Genomic DNA, 26,997 nt, shown 5'->3' on the forward strand with positions numbered 1-26,997 from the left:
CCTCCACCAGTGCCCCTGGCTCAAAGCATGCCCATTGCAGCAGGTGAGAAAGTCTGGGAAAGGCTCTCGGGTCCACTGGAGGGTTTTCTCCTCAGATGGAAATCCTAGATAAAAGACAGGAGTGGCCTGATGCCCTTCAGCTGAATTAAAAATGCACATTATGATTTCCAAAGTAGTTGCATATCCTAAGCCATAAAGAGATGCTTGCTCGGACCACCACATCTTTCTGATAAAGGCCAGAGGGCAAATGATCAGATTTTAGAAGTCACTTACATCCTGTCACACATACCTCCATAGTTGTCAATACCCCTTTAATACTGTACTGACCATGCTTACCAGGCTCCTGTGAAAGCAAGACTTTGGGAGCTATAACCTCGGATTTTGTTGGCCGACTTCTGACCATGGAATAAGCTGGTTGAAAGTGGTTTGAATAGGTGCTCTGAGTCAAATTTCCACCTCTGTGGACTAAAGGTGTCTAAGGCTCATTCAGAGGTTCTGAGACTGTCACCAGATCACTGACCCAAGCAAGAACCCTGTCTTCATCCAGCCTCAAGAACACACATCTTTGCTGCTCTGAGCCCAGCATTCCCTTGCCTACTACTGTGTCACGTGACCGACTTCCCAGCGACGATGCCAAATACAGAAGAGGGGGCCCCAGCTGACGAGAGTCACACCTGTCTGTGAAGAAATGATGCCACCAGGAGACAGGAGTCCACCCACCTGAGAGAGTTTTTCCTTCTTCTTGCAGTTGGTGCCTCCAATGAAGATCATGTTGGGCATGACTGGCCTGGGGAATTCGAAGACAAAGTCATACCGTAACAGCCACAGAGAGTTCTGGTGTAAGGCTGGTAGGGACACATCTCTCTTGAGGAGATCTGAGGCAAGAGCTTCATACTTTGAATACAGACAATAAAATACGTAGTTCTCCGCGAGGTTAACAATGAAGTTGGCCACCCGTTGGGGGAATGTCATGCGATCGGAAAATTTGGTATAGAATCTGGGAACGTAGGACACGGGGCTTGGACTTTGTCCATGCATGTGCTCCAGAGAGCATGGGAAACCTCTGAAGAGGTAGACGGAGGGCAGCTTCAGATACTCAGCCAGGATCACACCGCAGGGCATGGCCGGGTCTGTGAACAGAGCATCAAACTTGCTCTCCCTGAGGAAGCTGAGGGTGGCGGAGTCCTTTAGAAGGCTCTGGCAGTTGAAATAGCATAGGTCGATGATAACCATGTTGTTGTTGTACTCTCTGAAAGGAGCCATCAGCTGGGAACGGGGAGCAAAGTGGTTGTTCCCAAAGGTGCGGTAACGGGTCTGCAGCTCTTCAAGGTCATAGGACACCGGGAAGATTTTCCTCTTGTAGTATTTGGATTCGCCCAAAAGCAAACTGATTTCTGGTACTAGCACCGTGATGTCATGCCCCCTCTGACTGAGATGCTCCACTATCTCCTTCATGCTAAGCCAGTGGCTTCCATCCTGGGGGACCACCAGCAGCTTGTCACCTAGAACCGAGCCCCAAAGCACTAAGAAGAGAAACCCTGCAGGAACTCTCTGAGCAGCAGCAGGGAGGCAAGCCATCCTAGAGGAAGTTAAAGCAACAACAGTGAACACTCCTGAAGCCACAGCACTCTGAGCTACTCCCTCTAACGCACCCAGTGATTTTAATACTCCACGCCTTCCTCTCCCTTGCTCTGAATCATGCCCTCGACTACAAAGGAAGAAAAATTAATATTTAACCAATTTTAAGCACATAACTCACTTTTCATAGCTTATCAACCTTCCTTGGAGAGTCTAGGTTTCTTAGCTTTATCTCCACTAATAGACCTATTCCTCCAGGGGATCTTTGCTGCTGCTAAAGGACAACCTGGAGCGGGGGTCACCCCCCACCGCAGACCTGTGCCGCATAAGGTCAGTGGAGGAATGGCTCTCTCTCTCTCTCTCTCTCTCTCTCTCTCTCTCTCTCTCTCTCTCTCAATGCTTTGACACTTTCTTGCCAACTTTGTTCACAACAGGAAGAAAGCACTAACTTAAAAGAAGACATAATGTCCAGAGCAACATAGAGCCCTGTCCGCCAAATTCTTAATCTTCACCTTCTCCTGTGTGTCTTTGGATCCATACGACCCTACCTTTATAAGGATGCCAGTCTTACTATGCTAGGACCCATCCTGAGGATCTCCTCTTCACTACCCCCATCTGCAATGACCGTATCTAAGGTCCACTTCAGAGGTTGACCTGAGCATCGACTTCAATGTTTTTTTTTGGAGGGGGGGATATGCAAGTTAGGCCTTAACCCCCACCCATCTTCTCACACGGTACAAACTCAGAACACAGTTACAACCAGCATATGTGCAAGACACTAAGGATACTGCCTAAGCAAAGGATATTTCTTGTTACCCTTGTAGCTTTTGAAAGAAAGCCAGAATTAGCTTCTTCAAAATTAGCAGCTCAGCTGCTCACTAACTATTGGACTTAGAATTTCGTCACGATCATTAAAGGGTGGGAAATGGAAAACTTAATTGAGGGGCTGGAGAGATGGCTCAGTGGTTAGGAGCACTGACTGCTCTTCTAGAGGACCTGAGTTCAATTCCCAGCGCTGTCATGGTAGTTCATAACTGTCTCTAACTCCAGTTCCAGAGGAACCGGCACCCTCACACAGACATGCAGACAAAACACCAATACACATAAGAATAAATAAATCTTAAAAAAAAAGCTAATTAAAGGCCAGGGATGAAGCTCAGCTGGTAGAACGCTTGTCAAGTCAATAATCCTTGCATCAGGCAGGTGGAGACAGAAGGATCAGAAGTTCAAGGTCATCCTCAGCTAGTGATAAGTTTGAGGAAAGCCTGGAGTACAGGAGTGTTTGCCTCGAAAACAGGATCGAGCCAGAAAGACAAGTCTCAGCAGTTAAGAGCACTGACTGCTCTTCTAGGGGACCTGAGTTTGATTCCCAGCTCCCTTGGGCAGCTGAAAACTGTAACTCCAGCTCCAGGGCTCTGATACCTTCTTCTGATCTCTGCGGACAGTGCAAGCTCATGGCACACAGAGTTACATATAAGCAAACACTCATACACATAAAATTAAAATAAATAAAAATCTCAAAACCAATTTTTAAAAAAAGAACCTAAGTCAATTTTATTCGCAATTCTAGAATCAGGATAGTGCCTCAGATAGAGTGAGTGTTTCAGGAAGCTGACCTGGGAGACACTAAGCCAAAGGCCTTCAGAACCTTTCCACTGCAGCCTTCACAGTGTTTGTGTGGGTTCATGTAGTCAAAGGGACCACTTCAGAAATTAAAGTGGACAGCTGGGCAGTGGTGATGCATGCCTTTAATCCCAGCACTCGGGAGGCAGAGGCAGGCGGATCTCTGTGAGTTTGAGGCCAGCCTGGTCTACAAGACAGGACAGGCTCCAAAGCTACAGAGCAACCCTGTCTCAAAAAAAAAAAACAAAAAAGAAAGAAAGAAAAGAGAAATTAAAGTTGGCATACTCAGACACACACAAACATCTCCTAGTTAAGCTATACAAGCAAGAATAAACCCATCTTGCTAACATGCATCAACTGGGGGCTAGAAATTTGTCAAAGAGTGGTTTTGTTTGATGTTTTCTCATGTTCCTTTAGTGTCTGACCTCCTAGGTAACAGCTGAAAAATCTAATCTCCTTCTTCATTTGTTCTAATGCAAAATCACGTACCCTTGCAGCTTCCAGAAAATTCTACAGTACCCTTTAGGAGAAGATGCACCTGGGAAAAGTAAATAACCGTTTCAGCACCACTATGAGAACAGCATAGCCTTTCACGTGTCCTAAAATGGGCTCAAAAAGCCACAGGGCACCTAGAATGTATTTTGAAACCCTTTGTTTGCTATTAAGGGTAGATGAACATTCTGGCTAATGGCCCAAGCCTTTCTTATTGATGCATGCCACTGATTTCCATGACGTGACAGAGCCCTGAAGAGTGACATCTACAGTGAACAAACATGATTAGCATGTTCCCGTGACAGTCCAGCTCAGGTCAGATGTGACCAGGGGTCTGCAGCTTTCTACCCTCCTTGAGGTGGTTTAAATGAAAATGGTCCCTGCAGGCTCATAGGGAGCAGCACTGTTATTTAAAAGGATTCAAACAAGTGGCCTTGTCAGGGAAAGCGTGTCACGGGGGTGGGCTTTGAGGTTTCAGATGCTCAAGCCTGGCACAGTGTCTCTCTCTTTCCCTGACACCTGCTAAGTCAGATATAGAACTCTCAACTCCTTCTCCAGCATCGTGTCTGTGTAAGCCAGCCCCAATTAAAGGTTTTCCTTTATAAGAGTTGTCATGGTCATCGTGCATCTAGACAACAATAAAGCCCTAAGGCACTCCCCCTAAACAATATGCATAATAACCAGGATGTTGCATCCCCTTTCCTTTCTGCTAATGTCCCATCTGTGATATCCTCCCTGGTAAAGCCACGGTCAAACAGCCTGTCACTCTGGAGCTGCTTCCCTTCTTTACTATCATTATCTCACCTATTGTACATTTACTATATCTCCCCGGGCTGCCAGGAGCATGCGCAGGGCAGGATCAATGATGTACATTATTGTTTCTCCCGACTACTCTCTCCCGGACTTCCAGGAGCATGCGCAGGGCAGGATCAATGGTGTACATTATTGTTTCTCCCGACTACTCTTTCCCCGACTCCCAGGAGCATGGGCGGGGCAGGGTCAATCAATGCTCTTCTTACTCTGCTGTCTCTGCAGCACCCAGATCGTGTCTGGTATAGCGGAGGCTCTCAGTACGCATCCGCGGGAGAATAGGCTAGCTTTGCTATCCATTTTATCCATGTGCTTTATTTCCATTCACGTAGTGAAGGTTCATTCAAGGAACAACAAACACAGAACCAGCTCCCTTTTGAGGAGCTCGTACCAGACTCTTCGACATACGTATAAAGGGAAAACCAACTTTTTCCTTAAGGCATCCATCCACACAGCACTTGTGTTACCAGACTGCGCGGGCGGGCGGTGGGGGTGGGGGGAGGGGGCTGTCTTCCTACCCAGCTGGTAAGTATGATTCAACGCTGGCCAGCACTTAGCAGCACTTAACAGAGTTGACAAATCCCTCGAGTTAAGGGCTTAGTCCCACAAGACTGTCTCTACTACAGACACCCTCAGCTCCTGGACTGCTTGGCTACAGACCGGAGGCTCGTCCTTTTGGTTTTGCGTGCTCTCTAGAACGGCTCCTAGAACTAGCATTACTCGGTTAATGGCTATTGCAGTGGATCTCGGCAGCAGTGCAACAAGACACAAATGGAGAAGTGCAAAGGGTGTGGGGGCAGGGACAGGAAAATTCCCTGCGCTCTGGGGCAACACGCAACCTGGCAGCTCTCCAAACCCGCTCCCTCTGCACTTTCCGCACAGGCTTCATTGTGCAATACACGGGATTGATTACATTATTGTTGATCAGTAATCCACCCAACCCTTCAGCCCCTTTCTCTGCCCTGTCCTCTAATCTCAAAGTTGGTCCCAGCTCCCCTCCTTTGAAACTTTGCAAAAGTTACCCCCTTTAGCATAAGCTACAAAAGAAAGGAAGGAAGGAAGGAAGGAAGGAAGGAAGGAAGGAAGGAAGGAAGAAAAGAAAGTCGAACAGCTTGTTACAAATAAGGAACCCTTACAGTTTTGTCCTCCCATCCATCCCTCTGGAAATTACAGGCATTTGTAAAGCTCTGGACAGAAGACAAAGACACATATATTTCAAATTCTATATTATACTCTTGCAACACATAATCTGTTACTTGCCTTAGGATATTAAGGTTAGAGAAGTGTGCTTCTAGGCAGCACGTGATGAGGGCCTGGGGAAGAATCAGAGATCCAGGAGTCTGCTTTCAGTTAACCACCATCGGCTAATGAAGCAATTCAGCCCCTGAACTCCGGGGTTTCCCAACCACCACCAAGGAGGGAGGGGCATGTTTGCTCTGCTGAGGGTGGACCAGGGAGTGCTGGCTGTGAAAAGCAGGCCGCCCAGGGAGAGGGTGCTCTTTGCATCCCAGATCGGGCTCGCCCAGACCTTGTCACGCACATGCATACTTTGGCTTGCCAAAGCTTGCCTTAACTTTGGCACCCTAGTGCCATGGGGCTCAGGAAAGCAGATTAAGGGGCCATCTCACGGGCAAGCCTGGTCCCAGGAACCTAGCCAAGATGAAAGTTAGTTGTCCAAGGCATACAAAGAATTCACTCAGTCCAGGCTGGGGAGAGGCATTCATCCTCGGGTTTTATTGTTATTATTTTTACCCAGAATGAAGAGAGACTAAGGGAGGGTGCCCGCATCCTGGCTCTGTCTGCATAGCAGTGAGACTCCATCCCCAGAGACTCACTCCCAAGGACGCACAGTGCAGTTCTGTCCTTCCCAAGAAGCCTAACGAGGTTCTTTTCACAACAGAAAAGCTCTGGAAAAACAAAGGCTTTAAGTAAGCTGGTGTGGACTGGGAGAAGCAAGGGGAATGGTAAACTCAGAGTCTTCATGCCAGACACACATTCTACTGAGAGACCCATGGCCTGGGCCCTTCAGAGCAGAGTCCTGTTCCTATTCCAGACAGGCCCAAAGGGACAGAGGTTGAAGGCAGGAGGAGGGCAGGAGAGGAAGGCAGCTAGGAGCTGCCATAGTACAGCATCACCAGAAGGGTTGCTGTGCAAGCTCTGCTCACAGTAGAGACTTGACTCTACTGTTTCTAAGACCGGTCTGCGCATGTGCATGCATGTGAGTGGATGTGTGTGTGTGCATGTGCATGTGTGTGTGTACATGCGTGCCCACAGACACAGAAATGTGCAGGTGTGTCTGTACTAGGCACTAAAAGAGGGAGTCTGGCAGGTCTGTTACTCATAAGTTTGAACACTAAAGAATTGCTGCCCAGGAGGCACACACAGGCCCACCGTGGGAGGGAGGTGTTACAAGACTCCCCACACTTCCTCTGAGTGTACAGGGAGATGTCAGCTTTCACGTAGGGATTTCGGAAGAACAAACAACTCAGACATGGGGCACTGACCAGTGGAATGAAGGGATGGACCCTAGGAGGGAACCCGTCTCTGTGGATAGTGAGCAGATCCCCCCCCCCTGCCCCGGCAAGGCAGGCGAGTGAAGGACACCTGGCATTTGGAGTAGGGGAAAGATCTGAATGGGGCAGTTTCCTGCCAGGTCCTGTGTGTGTCTGGAAAGGTTGGCATGGAGAGGAAATCCCTTCTCAGGTGCTCATTCTTCCAGATCCTTCAGATACCTATAGGCCATGGATAAAAGATCCCGGACCTCCGGGATGCCGGAGGACAAAAGAACAATTTGAGACTTGAAAAATCTGAATCCAGAACGCGAAAATGGTAGAATCAAATGGATTCATTGCCCTGGTTTTCTCTCTGCTGCCACGATAAAATACACTAGCAAAAAGAAGTTATGGAGAAGGGCTCACGTCAGCTCACAAGTCCATCATTACAGAGACATATACACACGCACGCGTGCACGTGCACACACACACAACTACACACATACTTTTTTCCTCCAGGTAGTGTTTCCTCCTTATCAGACACAAGACCCAAGCTAGAAATCCTGTTCTCCAGCAACATGAAACCTGCGTGGCTTTCCAAGAGATAACCTCACCTGAAACAGGGATAAAGAAATCCATACACCTAGCTGTCACTCAGTGAAAACTTCCCTTTTACCGATACCATGCGCTTGGTCTTAGTTAAAGGGCTATCTTTGAGATCTGACCACTTCTTTGTGATGTTACCTTAGCTTCAGATTCACCTTTAAATAACCTTGCACATGTAGAAGACCTTTCCCACATATAGATCCTTTAGCAGATATATAAAATCATATCCATATAAAATAATACTTATCTGTAAAACTATAGTTTAATACACTTATATTTTATAGGCATATCAATATAAACTCATATATGGCTTTTATATCTATAAGCACTGGAGTTGTGCAATGAGTAACTAATACCACTGCTGTTCAGAGAGTTTTGGGTCCCACCCTGGAAAAGAGGGCAAGGGTGCAGGCACGGCCTAGGTAGTACTTGGCACTTTATGGATGGGGAGTAAAGGTGAGGAAAAGAAATCTTTGAACTGACTCACGCTCCTAAGATCTTGCCACTTGCAACACCCTTGCCTGACTGTTCCAAAAAGCCTTGCCTCATGGTTTAAGATTTGATTTATGTGTGCATACTTTGCCTACCCATAGCTCTGTGCACTGCTTGTATGCCTATTGCCCTTAGAGGCCAGAGGGGGGCATCATATCTTCTAGGACTGGTGAACAGCTGTATGGGATGGGGAATTACACCCAGGTCCTTTAGAAGAGCATATAGTCATGTCTCTCACTCCATCCCTCATTTTGATACAACTGAATCTCTAGCCTTGTAGAAAGAAAATTATTTCACTTTGTCTAAAAAGTCATCTCCCCTCGTAAAAATATGTCAATTTATGACAAAATATGTCCCAGTTACAAGGTCTGCTGGACCTTGAAAGTGGCCAGAGCAATAGATAGCAGAGCACAGCCTATCCCTAACCAAACTATGCACCGTGATACCAGAGGTACAATGTCCTTGCCAAGAATGTGATGATCATAATTATCAAGACAGTTTTTCTTTGCAAGTAATAGGATCACAGTTTAAATGGCCTGAAGCAACTTTATTATTCCACAATGTTTTAGAGGTATGTGTTCTAGCAGAAGGAAATGAGCGGTATAGATTTCAGAAGAAGAAAATGTGTGCATGTCACTGTATACCTAATACCTTTTTAAACTAATCAGAGATTAGGAATGTGGGACTACACATGATACGCATGCAAAAAGACAAAGCCATCTTTTATCAACGGCCACCTCAAAATAGCAAAGGAAAATCGCCCGTTTATACCATAATTTCTCCCAAGCCGACAAAATACCTTGGAATAAATTGTGATAAAAAGATATGCAGATAAAATAAGTTAACAAATTTTTATCAACAGATGTAAAAGAAGATATGAAACAGCAAAAAAAAAAAGCAGACTAATTCAGAATAGGATTAGCTCAAAGAAAAATCCTCTAATGTTTCTCAAATGAGAAAAGAAGACACTTCATGTGATGTTAAAAGAGTCTTAGCAGGTTTTTGTTTGGTTGGTTAGTTCACTGGTTGTTTTTTAGAGTCAAACAAAACCATTTTAAAATTTAAGGAGGAAAGTGCATTCTGGAGCTCAATAAGAAAATTCAGAAAAAAAATAAAAGTACAGCTGGGAGCGTATCTCCCAGACACTAACTCACAATGAAGCTGCTTAATATAATCAGGTGAGGATCTGACCACGGGTGAATAAGCCAGCCATTGGGGCAAGAATGAGAATTGAGCAGCAGATGCCAGGAATTCAGAGAATTAAATACGACGGATGAGCATTTCGGTTTAGAGGCCAAATAACGGAGCTAAGAGCAAATGACATAGAGCCTGCCCTCTGAGGAGACAGATACATCCTTTATACTATATCCTTTAAAAACCTCTTGCCAGAAAGTAAAATGAAGTTGTTAACAGTGGAGGAATTAAACACTTAACGGTAGCATGGAGAAAATGTGTGTACGTGTTTGGCTGGTAAAGGAATTAACAAGCTGAAGAAAGATTATCAAAGGTAAATGTCTTAGGTTTGATAACTCCAAAGGGAAAATTACAAACGGGAAAAGATGAAGAGCTATTAGTGGAGGTATACCTGCAGAACATACAAACTGCTAAATGGTAGTATGCCAAATCCTCATGAAGCTCATAGGATCTCATTAAATATCCCTGTCTTGGTATAGAATATGAATATCTAACTCACTAAAGAAGATACACAAATGATAATACATCCACGAAAACCAGTGAAAACGGAAGCAAGCACTGTGGGAGACGTTCTGCCCAGAAAAGCCAACAGACTTTAAAACTAGACAACATCAAGACTTGGAGACGATAGGAGAAAACCCAAACTCCCATGACCTATTTATGCTAGTGTGAAGATTTGAAATTAGTGCCTCAAACACGTTAAAAATGAAGAGACATATATACAGCAAGAGCCACACATCTTAGTCCCTAGAACACTGGCCTCTGGGGAGAAGCCCAGTGTGTGGAAACACGAATGTCAGGAAAGCACTTAAAGAGTCTCGTTCTTAAAAAGCACAAGTTAGGAAATCTATATCCACACGGCTGATTAAACAGAATTGTAATATCACCAAAATAAAAGCTTTTAAGCAATCATTTAAACCGGAAATGTCAGGAGGTGCCTAGAATAATGTCTAGGACTTACTGGAAGATAAAAAAGGAAAAGTAAGGAGCATGATGCCAGCCCTGACGCTGGGTTCTATGCTAATTTCAGGCGCAGTGATTGACGGTAGACATGTGGAAGAATTGAGCATCACTGCTAAGACTGTCCCCATATGGAATGACTCGGGATTCGCAGCAAGGAAATCTTCGTCTCATTGTGGTTTTTGCTATTATTTTTTTAAGAACAGTAATAAGAAAGGCACCTAAGAAATGATAGAGACTATGTATGTTCATCAGTAAGGACAGATTTATAGAATCTTCAGATCCATATAAAAGAACCGATGAAGTGATTCAGTGAACCAGAAATTCTAATTTTCAGTGACTGTAAATGAGAAGATTCAGTTGAATAGAGAATTTCTTTTTCTCGGTGTCCAGAGCCTAAATAGGTAGGGTTTCTATTGCTGTGTTAAAATGCCATGATCAAAAGCAACTTGGGGAAGAAAGAGTTTATTTTGCCTTGCACCTATGAGTCCATCACTAAGGGAAGACAGGGTAGAAGCCTGAAGACAGGAACTAAAGCAGACACCATGGAGGAGCGCTGCTTACTGTCCTGCTCCTCATGGCTTGCTCAGCCTGTTTCTTGTACATACACTCCAGGACCAGCACTCAAAATGAACTGAGCCTTTCGAAATCAATCACTAATTAAGAAAATGCACTGACTTGCCTACAAGCGCATCTTAAGAAGGCATGTTCTCAATTGAGAGTTCCTTTTCCCAACTGATCCTAGCTTATGTCAAGTGGATATAAAACTAGTAGGCACAGCAGGGTTTCTGAAGATAAAGCTCAGGACCTCATACATACTAAGCAAGTACTCATGAGGAAGCTATAGCCCAGTAATCCAGCTCATTCTTCTTGAAGGAGAGATAATATACCTCAGGCAGTGGCTTTCCCTGATGGCAGCTGAGTCCACCGCTGAAGACTATGCTGGGCATTACAAGTCTGGGGAACTCCATCGCAAAATCAGTGTATTAACAACCAAACAGACGCTTGGCTAGAGAGATCCTGCACTGTGACAGGTATCTGAGACTTCAGAGGCCATTTCTAGGGCACTTTTGAAAAACCAAGGGCAAAATACACACTTCCCCGTGTAGTAGAGAGGTTCTCCACTCATTCTTTGAAAGTCATGGTGTCTGTGAATCTCAAAAGAGCCCTGGGAACATAAGAAACGGGAGTGGATAGTTGAGCACCCTCTTTGTGGTGGTGGCAAATATTCCCATTGAAGACCATTGACGGGAGCAAAAAGCACTAGGCGGCCATCAAGCTAGAGGAAGCTTAAAATCTTTAGCCCCGGACAGAGTCGTGCGATGTTTCATCGGGCAACTTACAAACAGCTGTGAAGAAATGGGCATGACCCCAAGGATCCCAAAAGTAGTAGAAAGAGAGTTTCGAAAAGAGCTTGTGTTTCTGGAACCGGTCTCAGAGCAAAATGGGTGCAATTTCTGCAGACTCTCAGACTCTCCTCAAGAAGGACATGCTGCTCCGCTCCAGAGGGGAGGATCCTTAGTGAGTGTGCATGCGTGCGCACATACACACACAGACACACACAGAGTGAACTAACTCTTTCCCCAGTGGATATATCTGCACCACAGCTCCTTCATTTACGGCTCAGAGAGCATTGTGAAAGAGGGGCCACAAAGACGGCAAGAAGAGTCTAACTGCCAGAAAGTCTGCTGTGAAACAGTCTCTTCTGCAAAAATGAAACCGGAACAACAGCAATATCAATGGACATACAGATGTGGAAGGGGGGCGATTTCACAGGGTCCCACCCCTAAACAAAGAGCAGGAGAAATGACTGCTGGGAGAGGGAGGGTTCGCCTATGTTGGAGAACATAGAGTGGGAGGTGGATTTAATCAAGTCATATTGTACGCATTTATGAGATTATATATATATATATAATAAAAAATAGCATTAAAATCTACAAGTGTTAGAAGATGGCTATCACTTACTGGAAGGTGAAAACGCAAGGTGAAGAATCTTATGTCCAGAATGATTCTGGATCTTATGTTAAAAAAAAATAATTCTGAAGGTCTGTAACTACATGTACTATTTGTGAAGTAATAAGAAACATACAACACTCTTAGGAGCATTAAAAAAAAAAAAGAGGTCGAGTACAGGAATGAGCAAAATGAAACTTAGTTTTTTACTGTGTTTCTCACTCTGTTTCCAAAAACAATGCAGGTTGGTGATTGTGTACAAGTACGTCAGTGGTGCACACGCAAATCAAGAAGCAATATTTATACGTCGCACAATTGTGAGTAGTCAGAAGAGTCCATTGGCACAGCAGAAAAAAAAATGATGAATGAAAATAACAGACCACAGCTCAGCAAGGAATAACATCATTGTCCACAGACCTGGCCTCTCTGTAGCAGGCTTCCTTAGGCCACCAACCAGCTCCCAAATCATGGCATAGAAACTTTTTGCTATGAATGGTTAGTCTTATTATAACTCGTATTTTAATCTGTTTCTTTATTTACATTTTGCTTCACGTTTTTTGTCTTTTTCCTTTCTGTATATCTTACTTTTCTACTATCTCCACTGCTGACCAGTAGGTATCTGACTTCTGGCCCCAGGCATATGCCTGCCTTTCTCCTCTTGTTCTTTTCCCTTCTCTCTTCTCTCGCCTAGATTTCTCCTCCTATTTATCCTCTCTGCCTAAAAACCCTCCCTATCCTATCCTCTACTGCCTAAATATTGGCTACCCAGCATTTTATTAGACCAGACAGGTGCCTTAGGGAAGCAAGGTGAAGGAAATGCAACATATCTTTACATAGTTAAACAAATGCAGCAGAAACAAAGGTAACACATCCTTACATTGTTAACAAAGGCAGGAGAAACAAATGTAACACATCCTTACATTGTTAACAAAGGCAGCAGAAACAAAGGTAACAGAGCTTCACACAGTTAAGGTAATATCCTGCTGCATGAACAAAAGCGAAACATCTTTGCCTAGTTGAAATAATATTCCACAACACTTCTCTTCATGGGCTAAAGGAGAGATAGCATACCTTGGTAATTGGCTTTCCCTGGTGGCAGTTGATCCCACCCACGAAGACAATATTGGGCATCAAAGGTCTGGGGACCTCCAACATAAAGTCAGTGCGTAACAGCCAAATGGACACTTGACTGAAGAGGTCGGTCGCAGTCACTGGGGTCTGCAGAACTTCAGAAGCAATATCTGTAGCAGTTTTGAAAAAAGCAGGACAAAATATATGCTCCCCCAAGTAGGAGAGATGGTTCCGCACTCTCTCCATGAAATTCATGTTGCCTGTGAGTTTCAAGAGACCTCTGGGAACATAAGAAGGAGGACTGGGGCACTGGGCACCCTCTTCAAGATAGTGACAAAATATTGCCCTGCCGAAGACCACGGATGGGAGCGACAAGTACTTGGCAACAGTCAAGCCGCACATATCAAAAGGATCCAGAAGAACAGCATCAAAAGAACTCTGTTTCAAGTACTCCACTAACTTCTTGTCGTTAAACAAATCCCTACAGTGTGAAAACACTAAATTAAAAAAACCTTCGGCTGGACTCTTTAGTAGAAGAGTAACTCCCTCTGGCTGTTCTTTCCACTGAGCCTTAAGAAAAACCTCGAACTCCCGGTTAAAATCGTCCAGAGTGTGAGAAGTTGAGTATGTCTTCACTGTAAAATTCACGGATTTTCCCAGTTGCCAACTCACCTTTGGCATGACTACCACCACCTCATGTCCATTGTGGATGAGCTTCTCCACAACCGACTGCATGGTGAACCAGTGGCTCCCGTCCATGGGCACCACCAGCAGCCTGCCTGCCTGGGCAAAGCCAGAGGCCAGCAGCAGACACACACACAGAGGAAGGGAGGCTGGGAAACCTACAGGAGCCATGGGAGAAGCTCAGCCTAAGGCAATCCAGCTGCTGAGAATCTGAGCTCTTCTGACAAAGGAGGAAGTGTGACTGAGTTAAATCTGCTCCCTCAGGAGGGCGTGTACTTGCACCTTTAAGAAACAACAATCCCTGACAATGATTTACTTGGAGAACAGTATTAAGTGGTCAGATATTAGGAGGCACACTTGATTGTTTTCCAGATAAGATCTTTTTTTTGGGCAGAATCAGGCAATGTGAGTTTAGAAAGAGTTACAAAGAAATAAACCTGACCCCAGGGAGACAAAAAGTTTTCACCAAATGAAGAAAGTTTCAAAGAATCTTGCATTTCTAGACTATGTCTCAAAGTAAAAGCAGACTGTGTTTCCGAGGGATTTGCTGCCTGCTGCTGGATCAAAGCCTAGGGGGAGGGTCCTTAGCCTGGTTCTGCTTACAGACAGTGGTTAGAAACAACTCAGCCAGATGAGTCTTGGCGCATGTTCAGTAGAATTTTTGTTTCACTTCCCAGCACTGTGTGTTCTCTGAACTGCTGACATAAGGGTGGCCAGCATCTGCATGGACCACTCAGGGACTAAAAGGAAGGTGACCACCATTCCTGTTACAATGTCCCCGTGGATGCATCCGATACTGTAGACAGCCCCATGTTCTCTGGAGAGGCTGGGACCTAGGTTGTCCTCCTTGTCAGTTACCCAGGGACCTTCTCCACAGATCCATGCATTTGTCTATGGTGTCACTGCTGCCTCTGGGGGCTTGTTTCCCCCATCGTGTTTACAGAGAACGCTGCTGTCAACCACACCTCATGCGGGTTTTTCTCCTAGGAATTGGTTTAAAGTCCTTTCCCTGTACATCCAGGATTAAGAGAACTCAGGCATAAGGAGACTGTGATGTTCACTGTGGAGAGCATCAGGCAGCCCTACACGGGCTGTATCACTTTATCTTCTCACCAGGACTCTATTAGTGTCTGGTCTCCACATAGACTCTCAAGGTATTTTTCCCTCTTGCTGCTTCTATTTCTTTGTTGTTGTTGTTGTTGTTTTTGTTTTTTGTTTTTTGTCTTTATGATGGCAGGGGTAGCATCTTGTAGATTCTACTTGCCTTTCTGTAACCATGCCCACATCCTGCCTGATCTTGCCAAGATAAGAAAGCAAGGCTTAATTTTGAAAAACCTAACATGGGAGTCTCTAATCTTCAAAAACAACCTCGTCTCTCTTTCCCATGAATGAACTGAAAATCTCTCATTCACAAAGCACACCCCAGTGTGTGATAAAAATGCCACCCACTATCACATTTGCCTTTCAGCACTGAGTCCAACAGATATAGCTGCTCGACCTAGAGAGACGTTTGTTGAGCTGAATAGACTTTGAGTCTGGTTAATTTTGGTACAAATGTACTTTTTTTAAATTTATTTGCAAGTACATTTAAATAATAAAGTTCATTTAGTTTTTTAGAAACAGATATATCACAAATTATTTTATGTATTTATTTGATTTTTGAAAATTATTATTTATGTGTATGTGTGTTTTGCCTCCATGTATATATGTGAAACATCTACACAGTATCCATGGAGAGCAGAACAGCTCCCTGGACCCAGAGTTACTGTGACAAGCTGTGATGTGGATGCTGGGAATTAAGCCCATGTTTTGTTAAAAGCTGCCTATATTCTAACCACTGAGTCATATCTCCAGCGCCACAAATTGTTTTAAATAATCATAAGGATGAGGAAAGTTTGTGGATATTTTACTTATTTTAATATTCAGCATATTTTAAATTCTGATAAGTTTTGAAAACTTTATTGTTTAATGGAATCCATATTTTACTTGATGAAGTACTACATTCATTTTATACAAATAAATTCATATGTATATCTTGATATTTTACCCTATTATTGTTTTAAAGATAAGCAACATCTCTTGAAACTCTGAATAAGCCAGTTAAGAATTAAAACACACAGGTCTACATTGTAAAACACATACAGAGAGAACAACGAAGTATTTGACCATAATTCACTTGAATCCTATTTTAAACAGCTTCGAGCAGCAGCACATTCCAGGCTTATCATATAGGCTGTCTTAGGGTTTATGCTGGTGTGATAGAACATCATGACCAAAAGCATCCTGGGGAGGAAAGGGTTTATTTCAGCTTTCCATTCCCAGGCCACACTACCTCACTGAGGGAAGGCAGGGTAGGACTCCAGGCAGGAACCTAGGGGCAGGAACTGAAGCAAAAGCCCTGTATGAATGCTGTTTACTGCCTTGTTCCTCATGACTTGCTCAGCCTACTTTCTGATGCAATTCAGAATCACCTGACAAGGGCTGGCACTGCCTCCATGACCTGGGTCTTCCCACATCAATCACAATTAAGAAAATGCATCACAGGCTTGCCCACAGCCCAATTTAGGAAAGTAGTTCTTAATTGCAGTTCCCTGTATGGTAGGAAGTAGACACAACCAATCAGAATAGAGATCCACAGCCCCAAAAGGAAAATAAATGGTATAATAATGAAGGGGTCGTTAGCATGTTACATGGGTACATGATAAATATTCCAAATTAATAAAGAATTGATAATATGGCCATATAGAACATAAAATAACAAATGCATACTTCACCTACCAATAACTACCTCAAAACCAATATAAACTAGCCTGTATATCATAGCTTTCAAATAACAAAAACCTAGAAATACATTTTAATGATGAAGATAAAATTTGTGCATAATGTTCAATTTTAAGTGTAAATTTTTGTAAATGGAATAAAATATGTAAAATAGGGTGCTTTTTGCTGACTAAGAAAACAATATTAAATTGCATCCACCAAAATGAAGTTCAATCCCTTTGTGACTTCTGACCATATCAAGAACCCCAAACACATTCATGCACCGTCTCAAGTTTCAAGGAAGATCATGTCTTCTCCCCTTTCCAAAGATCTGAGACACAGTACAATGTTCAGTCTACGCCCATTCGAGAGGATGATGAAGTTCAGATTGTCCGAGGACAGTACAAAGGCCAACTGATAGGCAAGGTGTTCAAAGTGCACAGGAAGAAATGTCACCTACATTGAACGGGTGCAACTAGGAAAGGCTAATGGCACAACTGTCCATGTGGACATCCACCAGAGCAAGGTGGGTATCACCAGGATAAAGCTGGATAAAGACAGCAAGACGATCTTGGAAAGGAAAGCTATTAGGAAACTAAGACTCGGCTATTAGGAAAGGAGAAGAGAAAATACACAGAAGAAACAATTGAGAAGATACAGGAGTAGGGGCATCTCATACAGTTTTTATTAAAGACTGCATAGGAAAAAAATAGAAAACAATATCAAAAGCATGCCAGTATTTCTCCATTTAGTGAAAGGAGTTAATGCAATATGCACACAGCCCTAATGCATGTTTGATCTGTAGAGTTCAATAATAACATTTTCAAGGGTTTATTTTAATTTGAGTACCATGTGACTGTATGGGTGTGTGCAGGTGTATGAAGGTGCCCAGAGGGCAACATCAGGAGTTAGGTTCCTGGAGCAGTAGCTCGAGGTGGTTGTGAGCAGCCTGGCATGGCTGCTGGGAACCAACCCTGGGTCCTCTGCCAAGGCAGCACCAGCTCCCACTGCTGAGCTGTCTCTCCAGCCTCAGCAACACAATTTTTAAGTTTTAAGGGAGAATATATTAAGGGAATCCCCAACGCAATTTGGAAATTAGTAAGCGTGGGATCTATACTAAAACCTGCCCCAGACGCAATCAATGGAAACACAGGGTTGTCTGTGAGTATGGAGAACCTGAAAAGCTGGAAGCAGACAGAAGCAATCATGGAAAAGTAAGACCTGACAGAGATGTGTTGAATGACGTCAATGAAGTGTGAAGTCCTTCCTCAAACAGAGTTAGTAAATAGCAGTTGTCATTCAATAGCAACTAAATTTACATACCTATACCAAGTTGTCAGAAAAATATTGTCAGCCTTAGAGGAACTAAAAATGCTCACATATGAGATGTTGTAAACTCTCTGATATTTTAGTGTTGGAAAAAGCCATATATAATAAAATTTAGATATTTTTTTAGAAAAAGTTAACATTTAAAATTAAGGGGAAAGTTAACCAACCAAAAATATAAACAATATCAACAGAAGATTAACAACCACAGAGCCTGAGCGATGGCTCAGTGGTTAGGATAACTGGCTGCTTTTCCAGAGGATCCCAATGCAATTCACAGCACCCATATGGCTGCTCAAGTCATAAGTAACTCCAGTTTCAGGTATCCAATGCCCTCTTCTGCGTCCTATGGGTACTGCATAAATGGGAAGCCCGAACATAAAGGCAAAACACTTTATTCATAGAAATAAACAAAAACTAGAAGATAAGCGGCTAAGTGAAAAGGGCAGCACATATTTGAGAGACCAAGTGTTAATCTTTCTGAACACTACAAGCTGGCAGCAATTAGAAGGAAGGGTAAAAGGGTGGCAATGTGGAATTTACCATAAAGAAAACGCAAATGGCCCAACTGACGACCAGAAGAGATAGTGAACATTGAAACAGCTACACAGAATTTTCCGTCACAAAATTAAGAAAAATTTAACATTTTCACAAGAGCTTTGTAGAAGACAGCATGGAAAAATGAGAAAATCTCAAATACAGCTGACCAAATGCTGAAGTTTGCTCTGAGTTTTGAAAGCCATTATCTAAATGCACAAAAATGTAGCGAGTGCACAGCTAGACCCAGCCACTCTGCTCCTGGGTCTCTGTGCTGCTGAGATAATAGCAGGGTTAGGAAATGGCAGCATTATCGAGATGAGGTAGAAGACAAGAATAAAGAAAACGAAGCTTCATTTCTTACTTCTCACTCTCTTTCCAAAAACAATAGTAAACGCAGCCTGGTGATGCTGAGAATGTCCGTGGGCCACACACCTATCAGCACGCAAGGTTTACAAGCAGCACTATTGCACAATTCGTGTGACTGCTCAAAGACTGTGCTGAACAAACTGAAATGACAAGGTAAGAACTGAAAGAAAACTGAAAATGACAGGTGTGAGTGACAACCCATAACTCAGTAAGGGATAACTTCATCGTCCAAAGCCAGGTCTCTCCTCATGTGCTGAGGGAGAGGAGAGACTACATACCTTAGAGAGTGGCTTTCCCTGGTGGCAGTTGATCCCACCAACAAAGACAATATTGGGCATCACAGGTCTAGGGACCTCCAACATAAAGTCAGTGCGTAACAGCCAAATGGACACTTGACTGAAGAGATCAGATGCAGTCACCGGGGTCTGGAGAACTTCAGAAGCAATTTCTGTAGCAGTTTTGAACAAACTGGAGCAAAATACACGCTCCCCCATGTAGGCAAGGTGGTTCTGCACTCTCTCCAGGAAAGTCATGGTGTCTGTGAGTTTCAAGAGAGCTCTGGGCACATAAGAAGGAGGACTGGGGCACTGGGCACCCTCTTCAAGATAGTGACACAATATTGCCCTGCCGAAGACCACGGACGGGACCGACAAGTACTTGGCAACAGTCAAGCCGCACACATCGAAAGGATCCAGAAACACAGCATCAAAAGAACTCTGCTTCAGGGACTCCACTAACTTCTTGTCATTAAACAAATCCCTACAGTGTGAAAACAGTAATTCAAAGAAACCTCTGCCTGGACTCGTTAGTAAAAAAGCCATTAAGTCTGTCTGATCTTTCCATTGAGCATCAAGAAAAATATTGACCTCCCGGTTTAAATCCTCCAGAGTGTGAGAAATTGAGTACGTCTTCACTGTAAAATTCACGGATTTTCGCAGTTGCCAACTCACCTCTGGCATGACTACCACTACCTCATGTCCATTGTGGATGAGCTTCTCCACAACCGACTGCATGGTGAACCAGTGGCTCCCGTCCATGGGCACCACCAGCAGCCTGCCTGCCTGGGCAAAGCCAGAGGCCAGCAGCAGACACACACACAGAGGAAGGGAGGCTGGGAAACCTACAGGAGCCATGGGAGAAGCACAGTCTGAGGCAATCCAGCCACTGAGAATCTGAACTCTTCTGACAAAGGAAGTGTGACTGAGTTAAATCTGCTCCCTCAGTTGGGCGTGTACTAACACCATGAAGAAACAACAATCCCTGACAATCATTTACTTTGACAACAGCAATAAATGATAAAATATTATGAGGCACTCTCACTTGTGTTCCAGATACGATCTTTCTTTGGCGGAATCAGGCAATGTGAGTTTAGAAATAGTTACAAAGAAATACACCCCACCCTAAGGAGTCCAAAAGTTTTCACCAAAGGAAACAAGTTTCAAAGAATCTCACAATTCTAGAATAGGTCTCAAAGAAAAGCAGACTGTGTTCCCAAGGGATTGGCTGCCTGCCACTGGGTCTAAAGCCTAGGGAGAGGATCATTAGCTGGTTCTGCTCACAGACAGTGGTTAGAAACAACTCAGCTAGATGAGCAATGCTGCTGTCTTGGCGCATGTGCAGTAGAATTCTTGTTTTACTTCCCAACTCTGTGTTCTCTGAATATGACATAAGGGTGACCAGCATCTGCTCAGACTACTTCAGGGACTAAAAGGAAGGTGACCACCATTCCTGTTACAATGGACCCCTGGATGTATCCGATGCTGTAAACACCCTCATAATATTCTCTGGAGAGGCTGGGAGCTAGGTCGTCCTCCTTGTCAGTAACCCAGGGACCTTCTCCACAGATCCATGCATTTGTCTCCCTTGCCACTGCTGCATCTGGGGGCTTGTTTCCCCCTCGTGTTTACAGAGAACGCTGCTGTCAACCACACCTCATGCGGGTTTTTCTCCTAGGAATTGGTTTAAAGTCCTTTCTGTATACATCCAGGATTAAGAGAGCTCAGGCATAAGGAGACTGTGATGTTCACTGTGGAGAGCATCAGGCAGCCCTACAAGGGCTGTATCACTTTATCTTCTCACCAGGACTCTATTAGGGTCTGGTCTCCACATAGACTCTCAAGGTATTTTTCCCTCTTGCTGCTTCGGTTTGGGTTTTGTTTTGCTTTTTGTCTTCATGATGGCAGGGGTAGCATCTTGTAGATCCTACTTGCCTCTCTGTAACCACACCCACATCCTGCCTAATCTTGCCAAGACAAGAAAGCAAAGCTTAATTTTGAAAGGTCTAACATGGGAGTCTCTAATTTTCAGAAAGAACTCTGTCTCTCTTTCCAATGAATGAACTGAAAATCTGTCATTCACCAAGCACACCCCAGTGTGTGATAAAAATGCCACCCACTATCACCTTTGCCTTTCAGCACAGAGTCCAACAGGAATAGCTGCTCTACCTAGAGAGGCGTTTGTTGAGCTGAATAGACTTTGGGTCTGGTTAATTTTGGTATAAGAGGTATTTATCAATTTGCAAGTACATTTATATAATAATAACTTCGTTTAATTTTTTTTGAAAATCGGGTATATCACACATTATTTTATGTATTTATTTGATTTTTTGAAAATTATTATTTATGTGTATGTGTGTTTTGCCTCCATGTATATATGTGAAACATGTACACAGTATCCATGGAGACCAGAACAGCTCCCTGTACCCAGAGTTGCCGTGACAACCTGTGAGTTGAGTGCTGGGAATTAAGCCTGGCTCTCCTAAAAAGCTGCCTATATTCTAACTACTGAGTCATATCTCCACCACCACAAATTATTTTAAATAATCATAAGGATGAGGAAAGTTTGTGGATATTTTGCTTATTTTAATATTCAGAATTTTTTAAATTCTGATAAGTTTTGAAAACTTTATTGTCTAATGGAATGCATATTTTACTTGATAAAGTACCATATTATTTTTACACAAATAAATTCATATGTATATCTTGATATTTTATCTTATTATTGTTTTAAAGGTAAATAACATTTTTTGAAAGTCTGAACAAGCCAGTTAAGAATTAAAACACACAGGACTACACTGTAAAACACATAGAGAGAAAGCAACGGAGTGTTTGACCATAATTCACTTGAATCCTATTTTAAACAGCTTCGAGCAGCAGCATATTCCAGGCTTATCATATAGGCTGTCTTAGGGTTTATGCAGGTGTGATAGAACATCATGACCAAAAGCATCCTGGGGAGGAAAGGGTTTATTTCAGCTTTTCATTCCCAGGCCACACTACCTCACTGAGGGAAGGCAGGGTAGGACTCCAGGCAGGAACCCAGGGGCAGGAACTGAAGCAAAAGCCCTGCATGAATGCTGTTTACTGCCTTGTTCCTCATGACTTGCTCAGCCTACTTCCTGATGCAATTCAGAACCACCTGACTAGGGCTGGCACTGCCTCCACGGCCTGGGTCTTCCCACATCAATCACAATTAAGAAAATGCACCACAAGCTTGCCCACAACAAACTTAGGAAAGGAACTTGTGGTTCCCTCTCCCAGATAACCTGTGGTACCAAGTAGATTCAAACAAACAACAGAGAGGTCCATAGCCACCACCCCCAAAAAATAAATGGTATAATAGTTATATGTTTACATGAGAAATCATTTAAACTAATAAAGAATCTTAATAAAATCGTCATAAAGAACATAAAAAAACAAAAGTATACTTCAACTACCAATAATTATCTCAAAACCAAAATAAACTACCTGTATACCATAGCTTTAAAATAACAAAACTTAGAAATACATTTTAGTGATATAGATAAAATTTGTCCATAATGTACAATTTTAACTGCAAAATTTTGTTAATGACATGAAATAAAATCTAAATCTGTAAAATACGGTGCATCTTCCTGACTAAGAAGATAATATTAGTTCGCTGATGTCAAAATGAATTTCAATCCCTTTGTGACTTCTGACTATATCAAGAACAGGAAACACCTTCATGCACCTTTTCACATTCCAAGGAAGATCTTGTCTTCTCCCCCCTTTCCAAAGAGCTGAGACAGAAGTACAATGTTGATCTATGCCCATTTGAGAGGATGATGAAGATCATGTTGTCCAAAGACAATACAAAGGCCAGCAGATTGGTAAAGTGGTCCAAGTGCACAGGAAGAAATGTCACCTACATTGAACAGGTGCAGCCAGGAAAGGCTAATGGCACAACTATCCGTGTGTTATCCACCCCAGGAAGGTGGGTATCACCAGGATAAAGCTGGACAAAGACCACAAGACGATCCTGGGAAAGAAAGCCAAGTCTTGACAAGTAGGAAAGCAGAAGGGAAAATACAGGGAAGAAACAATTGAGAAGATGCAGGAGTCAGGGCATCTCATACAGTTTTCCTTAAAGATTGCATAAGAAAAAAAAAAGAAGACACTACCAAAAACATGCCAGTATTTCTCCATTTAATGAAAAGAGTTAATGCAATATGCACACAGCCCTAATGTGTGTTTGATTTGTAGAGTTCAACAATAACAGTTTTCAAGGGTTTATTTTTCATTTGAGTACCATGTGACACATGGGGGTGTGTGCAGGTGTGTGAAGGTGCCCAGAGGGCAACATCAGGAGTTAGGTTCCTGGAGCAGTAGTAGCTCGAGGTGGTTGTGAGCAGCCTGGCATGGCTGCTGGGAACCAACCCTGGGTCCTCTGCCAAGGCAGCACCAGCTCCCACTGCTGAGCTGTCTCTCCAGCTTCAGCAACACAATTTTCAAGTTTTAAGAAAGAATATATTAAGGGAATCACCAACACAATTCGGGAATTAGTAAGCATAGGATCTATACTAATACCTGCCACAGAGGCAATCAATGGAAAGATGGTGTTGGTGTAGGAGGTCCTTCTGTCGTTGTGTTTCTTTCATTGGTTAATAAAGAAACTGCTTAGGGCCCTTGATAGGGCAGAACTTAGGTAGGAGGGTAAACTTTAAGGGAATGCTGGGAGGAAGAGAGCCAAGTGAGAGAGAGAGAGAGAGAGAGAGAGAGAGAGAGAGAGAGAGAGAGAGAGAGAGACACGGCATAGATCTACCAGAGACAGATGCTGGGAATTTTACCCGGTAAACCACTGCCATGTGGTAATACACAGATTAATAGAAATGGGTTAAATTAAGATGTAATAAAAATTATCCAGTAAGAAACTACAGCTAATAGGCCAAGCAGTGTTTTAATTAATACAGTTTCTATGTGGTTGTTTGTGGGGCTAAGCTAGCCAGTCGGCTGGGACAAACAAGCGGGCCTTCTTTGCAACAATTGGTGCCAACGTGATGGACTAAATCTACTTAAAAACCTGAGATAGCTTAATTTTAAACACAAAAACACAGAGTTTAACACAGCTTTTTGCAGTTTGCTGGTGGCATGCCACAGCTCCTTTATGAGAGATTTTCCTGACTGAGCTGCAAGAGAAGAGAAAAGCAGCAGTTTTGAAATGCTGGCTCTCTGGGCTGTGCTGCCAGCATGACCTCTGGCTTTTTGATGAGACAGAGCATTTGGATGGGGTTTGTGAACAGCATGCTACAGCTTGCCTAATGGCGACATGGATGGTTGTGTGCCTGGGAGTGGGGCGGTGTGTTTGGCTCTCAGTGGGCAACCAGCTCTACCATGCTGAAACTGGCGGGACTAGCAGGCAGTACCGTATTACCCCTAACAATGGTGCAGCTTAAGTTCTTAAGAAGTGCTTAGCATTTCAAGAAGTGCTCCTGAACAGTAAAGAATTACAGATTCACAGTAGGACAGATTCAGACATAAAAGACCTCTAAATTAGTCACAGTGTTGGATAAATGTATGTAGGCTTTGAGGACAAACAAAAAAGTGTATAGAGAGTCATAAAATAAAGCTAAGGTTTAAAAAGGGGGGGGGTAAAATCTTTAAAGAAATAGAGTACAGATAGTCATAGATTAAAGGAGTAAAAATAATAAAAATAAATACTAAAAACTAACAGAGTACAAATAAACCATGTAAAGATGGAAAATTCACAGAGAATCTGGGTTATGTATATTATTGTGTTTCCTTTGAATTCTTTGACTGTGAAGGAGCTAAGTACAGAGAGACATTTCATTGTATGGGCTGCTAAGCTAAACCAGAATGTATATTATATAGGTATCTTGACTTTAAAATTTGTGTCTAAGGATATGGTGCTTTGGAAAAGAGGTTCTTTTTGTTTTCACAGAAGATGAGAACCTGTGGATTGTTCTACACAAATATGGTTTGATAGCCACTTCCCCCTGAAAGGTAGCTATGAACACCCTCAAAAAATTACTTCACCCAAGTGCTGACTGAAATGAACCTAGTACACAGGATACACCATGAAAGACCTGATTAACAGTGTCCCCAAATATCAGGAAGCAGTATGGAAAAAACTATGCTCATATTCCCAAATATTCTTTATAAATGTTCTTTTACATTTAAAGGGGGATATTATATAGGTATGAATAATTTGAATTGGTATGAATGTTGGTTTATTGATACAAATTTAAGGTCAATTTTGTTATATGTACATTTCTGCTCTTGATTAAGGTATTGTGAATGTGTAGTTCGTTTGAAAATGTAATGTATAATTAAGAAATATAGGTTAATGGATAATCATCTATAATAGTCAAGTTTGTAGTTATCTTAGTTAGATTTTCTAGATGTATGGAGAAGATTTCAGATGAATAGGGATTCTTCAGATCTTTGAGAGATCTTCAGAATATGGCATTTAAAATATTTAAGAGTTTAAGACTTTTCATGACAACGAGACACATCTGCTCCTGGCAGCACCAATCTACTTCAAGAGAAAGATGGGCATCAAAGAGGCTCCTTAGCCATTTGGGAAAGAAACTGCTCTTGCCTGGACTGCTTCCCTGGACATGCAGTACCCACAGAGAGATGACTGCTGAACTTGCCTAAAGGTAAGATGGTCCTTCAGGGTTCCTGCTTCATGAAAGTGTCTGTGAGACATTCTGCAGGACACAGAAGAAAGTTACTGAACTGTCTTGGAAATTTCCTGCTTCATGGAAAAGTCTGCTGGATACTATGGGCTTGTAGGCTGATGATGGATGCCCCAATTGTACAGAAGAATTTTGGGTCACTGTCCAGGCAGCATGATGTCTCTATCAGTTCTGGAGTTTTGGAGGTTGCTTACAATGTACTTCCCAGAGTCTTTGATGGAGCTGAAGAATTTATAGTTATACTTTCCTTAGTTATGATAAGAGATACAGTAGATATAAATATTGTAACTGTAATTCTTGTTTGATGACTGTTTTGTTATATGTAATTTTACCATGTTAAAGCCTTCCTTTTTATTTAAACAGAAAAGAGGAAATGGTGTAGGAGGTCCTTCTGTCTTTGTGTTGCTTTTATTAGTTAATAAACTGCTTTGGGCCCTTTATAGGGCAGAACTCAGGTAGGCACAGAAAATTAAACAGAGTGCTGGGAGGAAGAGACCACAGGACTAACAAGTGGGGCCTCTTTGAAACACAGAGTTATCTATGAGTGTGGCAAACCTGAAAGGCTGAAAGAAGACAGAAACAAACATGGGAAGTAAGACCCGATAAAGATATGTTGAATAGTGACTATCAATGAAGTGTGACATCCTTCTTCAAACAGAGTTAGTAAATAGCAGTTGTCATTCAATAGCAACTAAATTTACACAACTATACCTTGTAGGATCAAGTTGTCAGAAAAATATTGTCAGCCTTAGAGGAATTAAAAATGCTTACATATGAGATGTTGTAAACTCTCTGATATTTTAGTGTTGGAAACAGCCATATATGATAAAATTTAGATAGTTTTAAAGAGAAAGTTAGCATTTAAAATGAGGGGAAAAGTTAACTGACCCAAAATATAAACCATGTCTATTGAAAGATGAACAACCACAGAGCCTGAGTGATAGCTCAGTGGTTAGGATAACTGGCTGCATTTCCAGAGGACCCAAGTTCAATTCACAGCACCCACATGGCTGCTCAAAGCCATTAGTAACTCCAGTTTCATGTATCCAATGCCCTTTTCTGGTTCCTATGGGTACTGCATGAATGGGATGC

The 26,997-nt window shown here is 42.8% G+C and overlaps 1 protein-coding gene and 2 pseudogenes across 5 annotated transcripts in view; 2 read left to right on the forward strand and 1 right to left on the reverse strand.

The window, feature by feature from the left end:
• LOC142837060 (UDP-glucuronosyltransferase 1A6) overlaps positions 1–26,997 on the reverse strand; it is an 81,222-nt gene that overhangs the window by 45,460 nt on the left and 8,765 nt on the right. The window contains exons 1-2 of one of the 5 annotated variants that reach the window (XM_075951896.1): positions 5,764–5,877; positions 721–1,579 (exon numbers count right to left, since the gene is read on the reverse strand). The exons of 2 other annotated variants lie outside the window; for them this stretch is intronic. In XM_075951896.1, coding sequence (XP_075808011.1) covers positions 721–1,578 — 858 coding nt within the window. In that variant the 5' untranslated portion in view covers position 1,579; positions 5,764–5,877. Of the gene's footprint in view, positions 1–720; positions 1,580–5,763; positions 5,878–13,271; positions 14,176–19,225; positions 20,118–26,997 lie in introns of those variants that run through there. 2 more of the 5 variants (XM_075951893.1, XM_075951892.1) reach the window with 2 other exon arrangements.
• On the forward strand, positions 16,939–17,381 carry LOC142836976 (large ribosomal subunit protein uL24-like; annotated as a pseudogene).
• LOC142837131 (large ribosomal subunit protein uL24-like) lies at positions 22,877–23,345 on the forward strand (annotated as a pseudogene).

The sequence above is a fragment of the Microtus pennsylvanicus genome, chromosome 17 (assembly GCF_037038515.1).
Source record: "Microtus pennsylvanicus isolate mMicPen1 chromosome 17, mMicPen1.hap1, whole genome shotgun sequence".
In the NCBI taxonomy this organism is placed as follows: Eukaryota; Metazoa; Chordata; class Mammalia; order Rodentia; family Cricetidae; genus Microtus; species Microtus pennsylvanicus.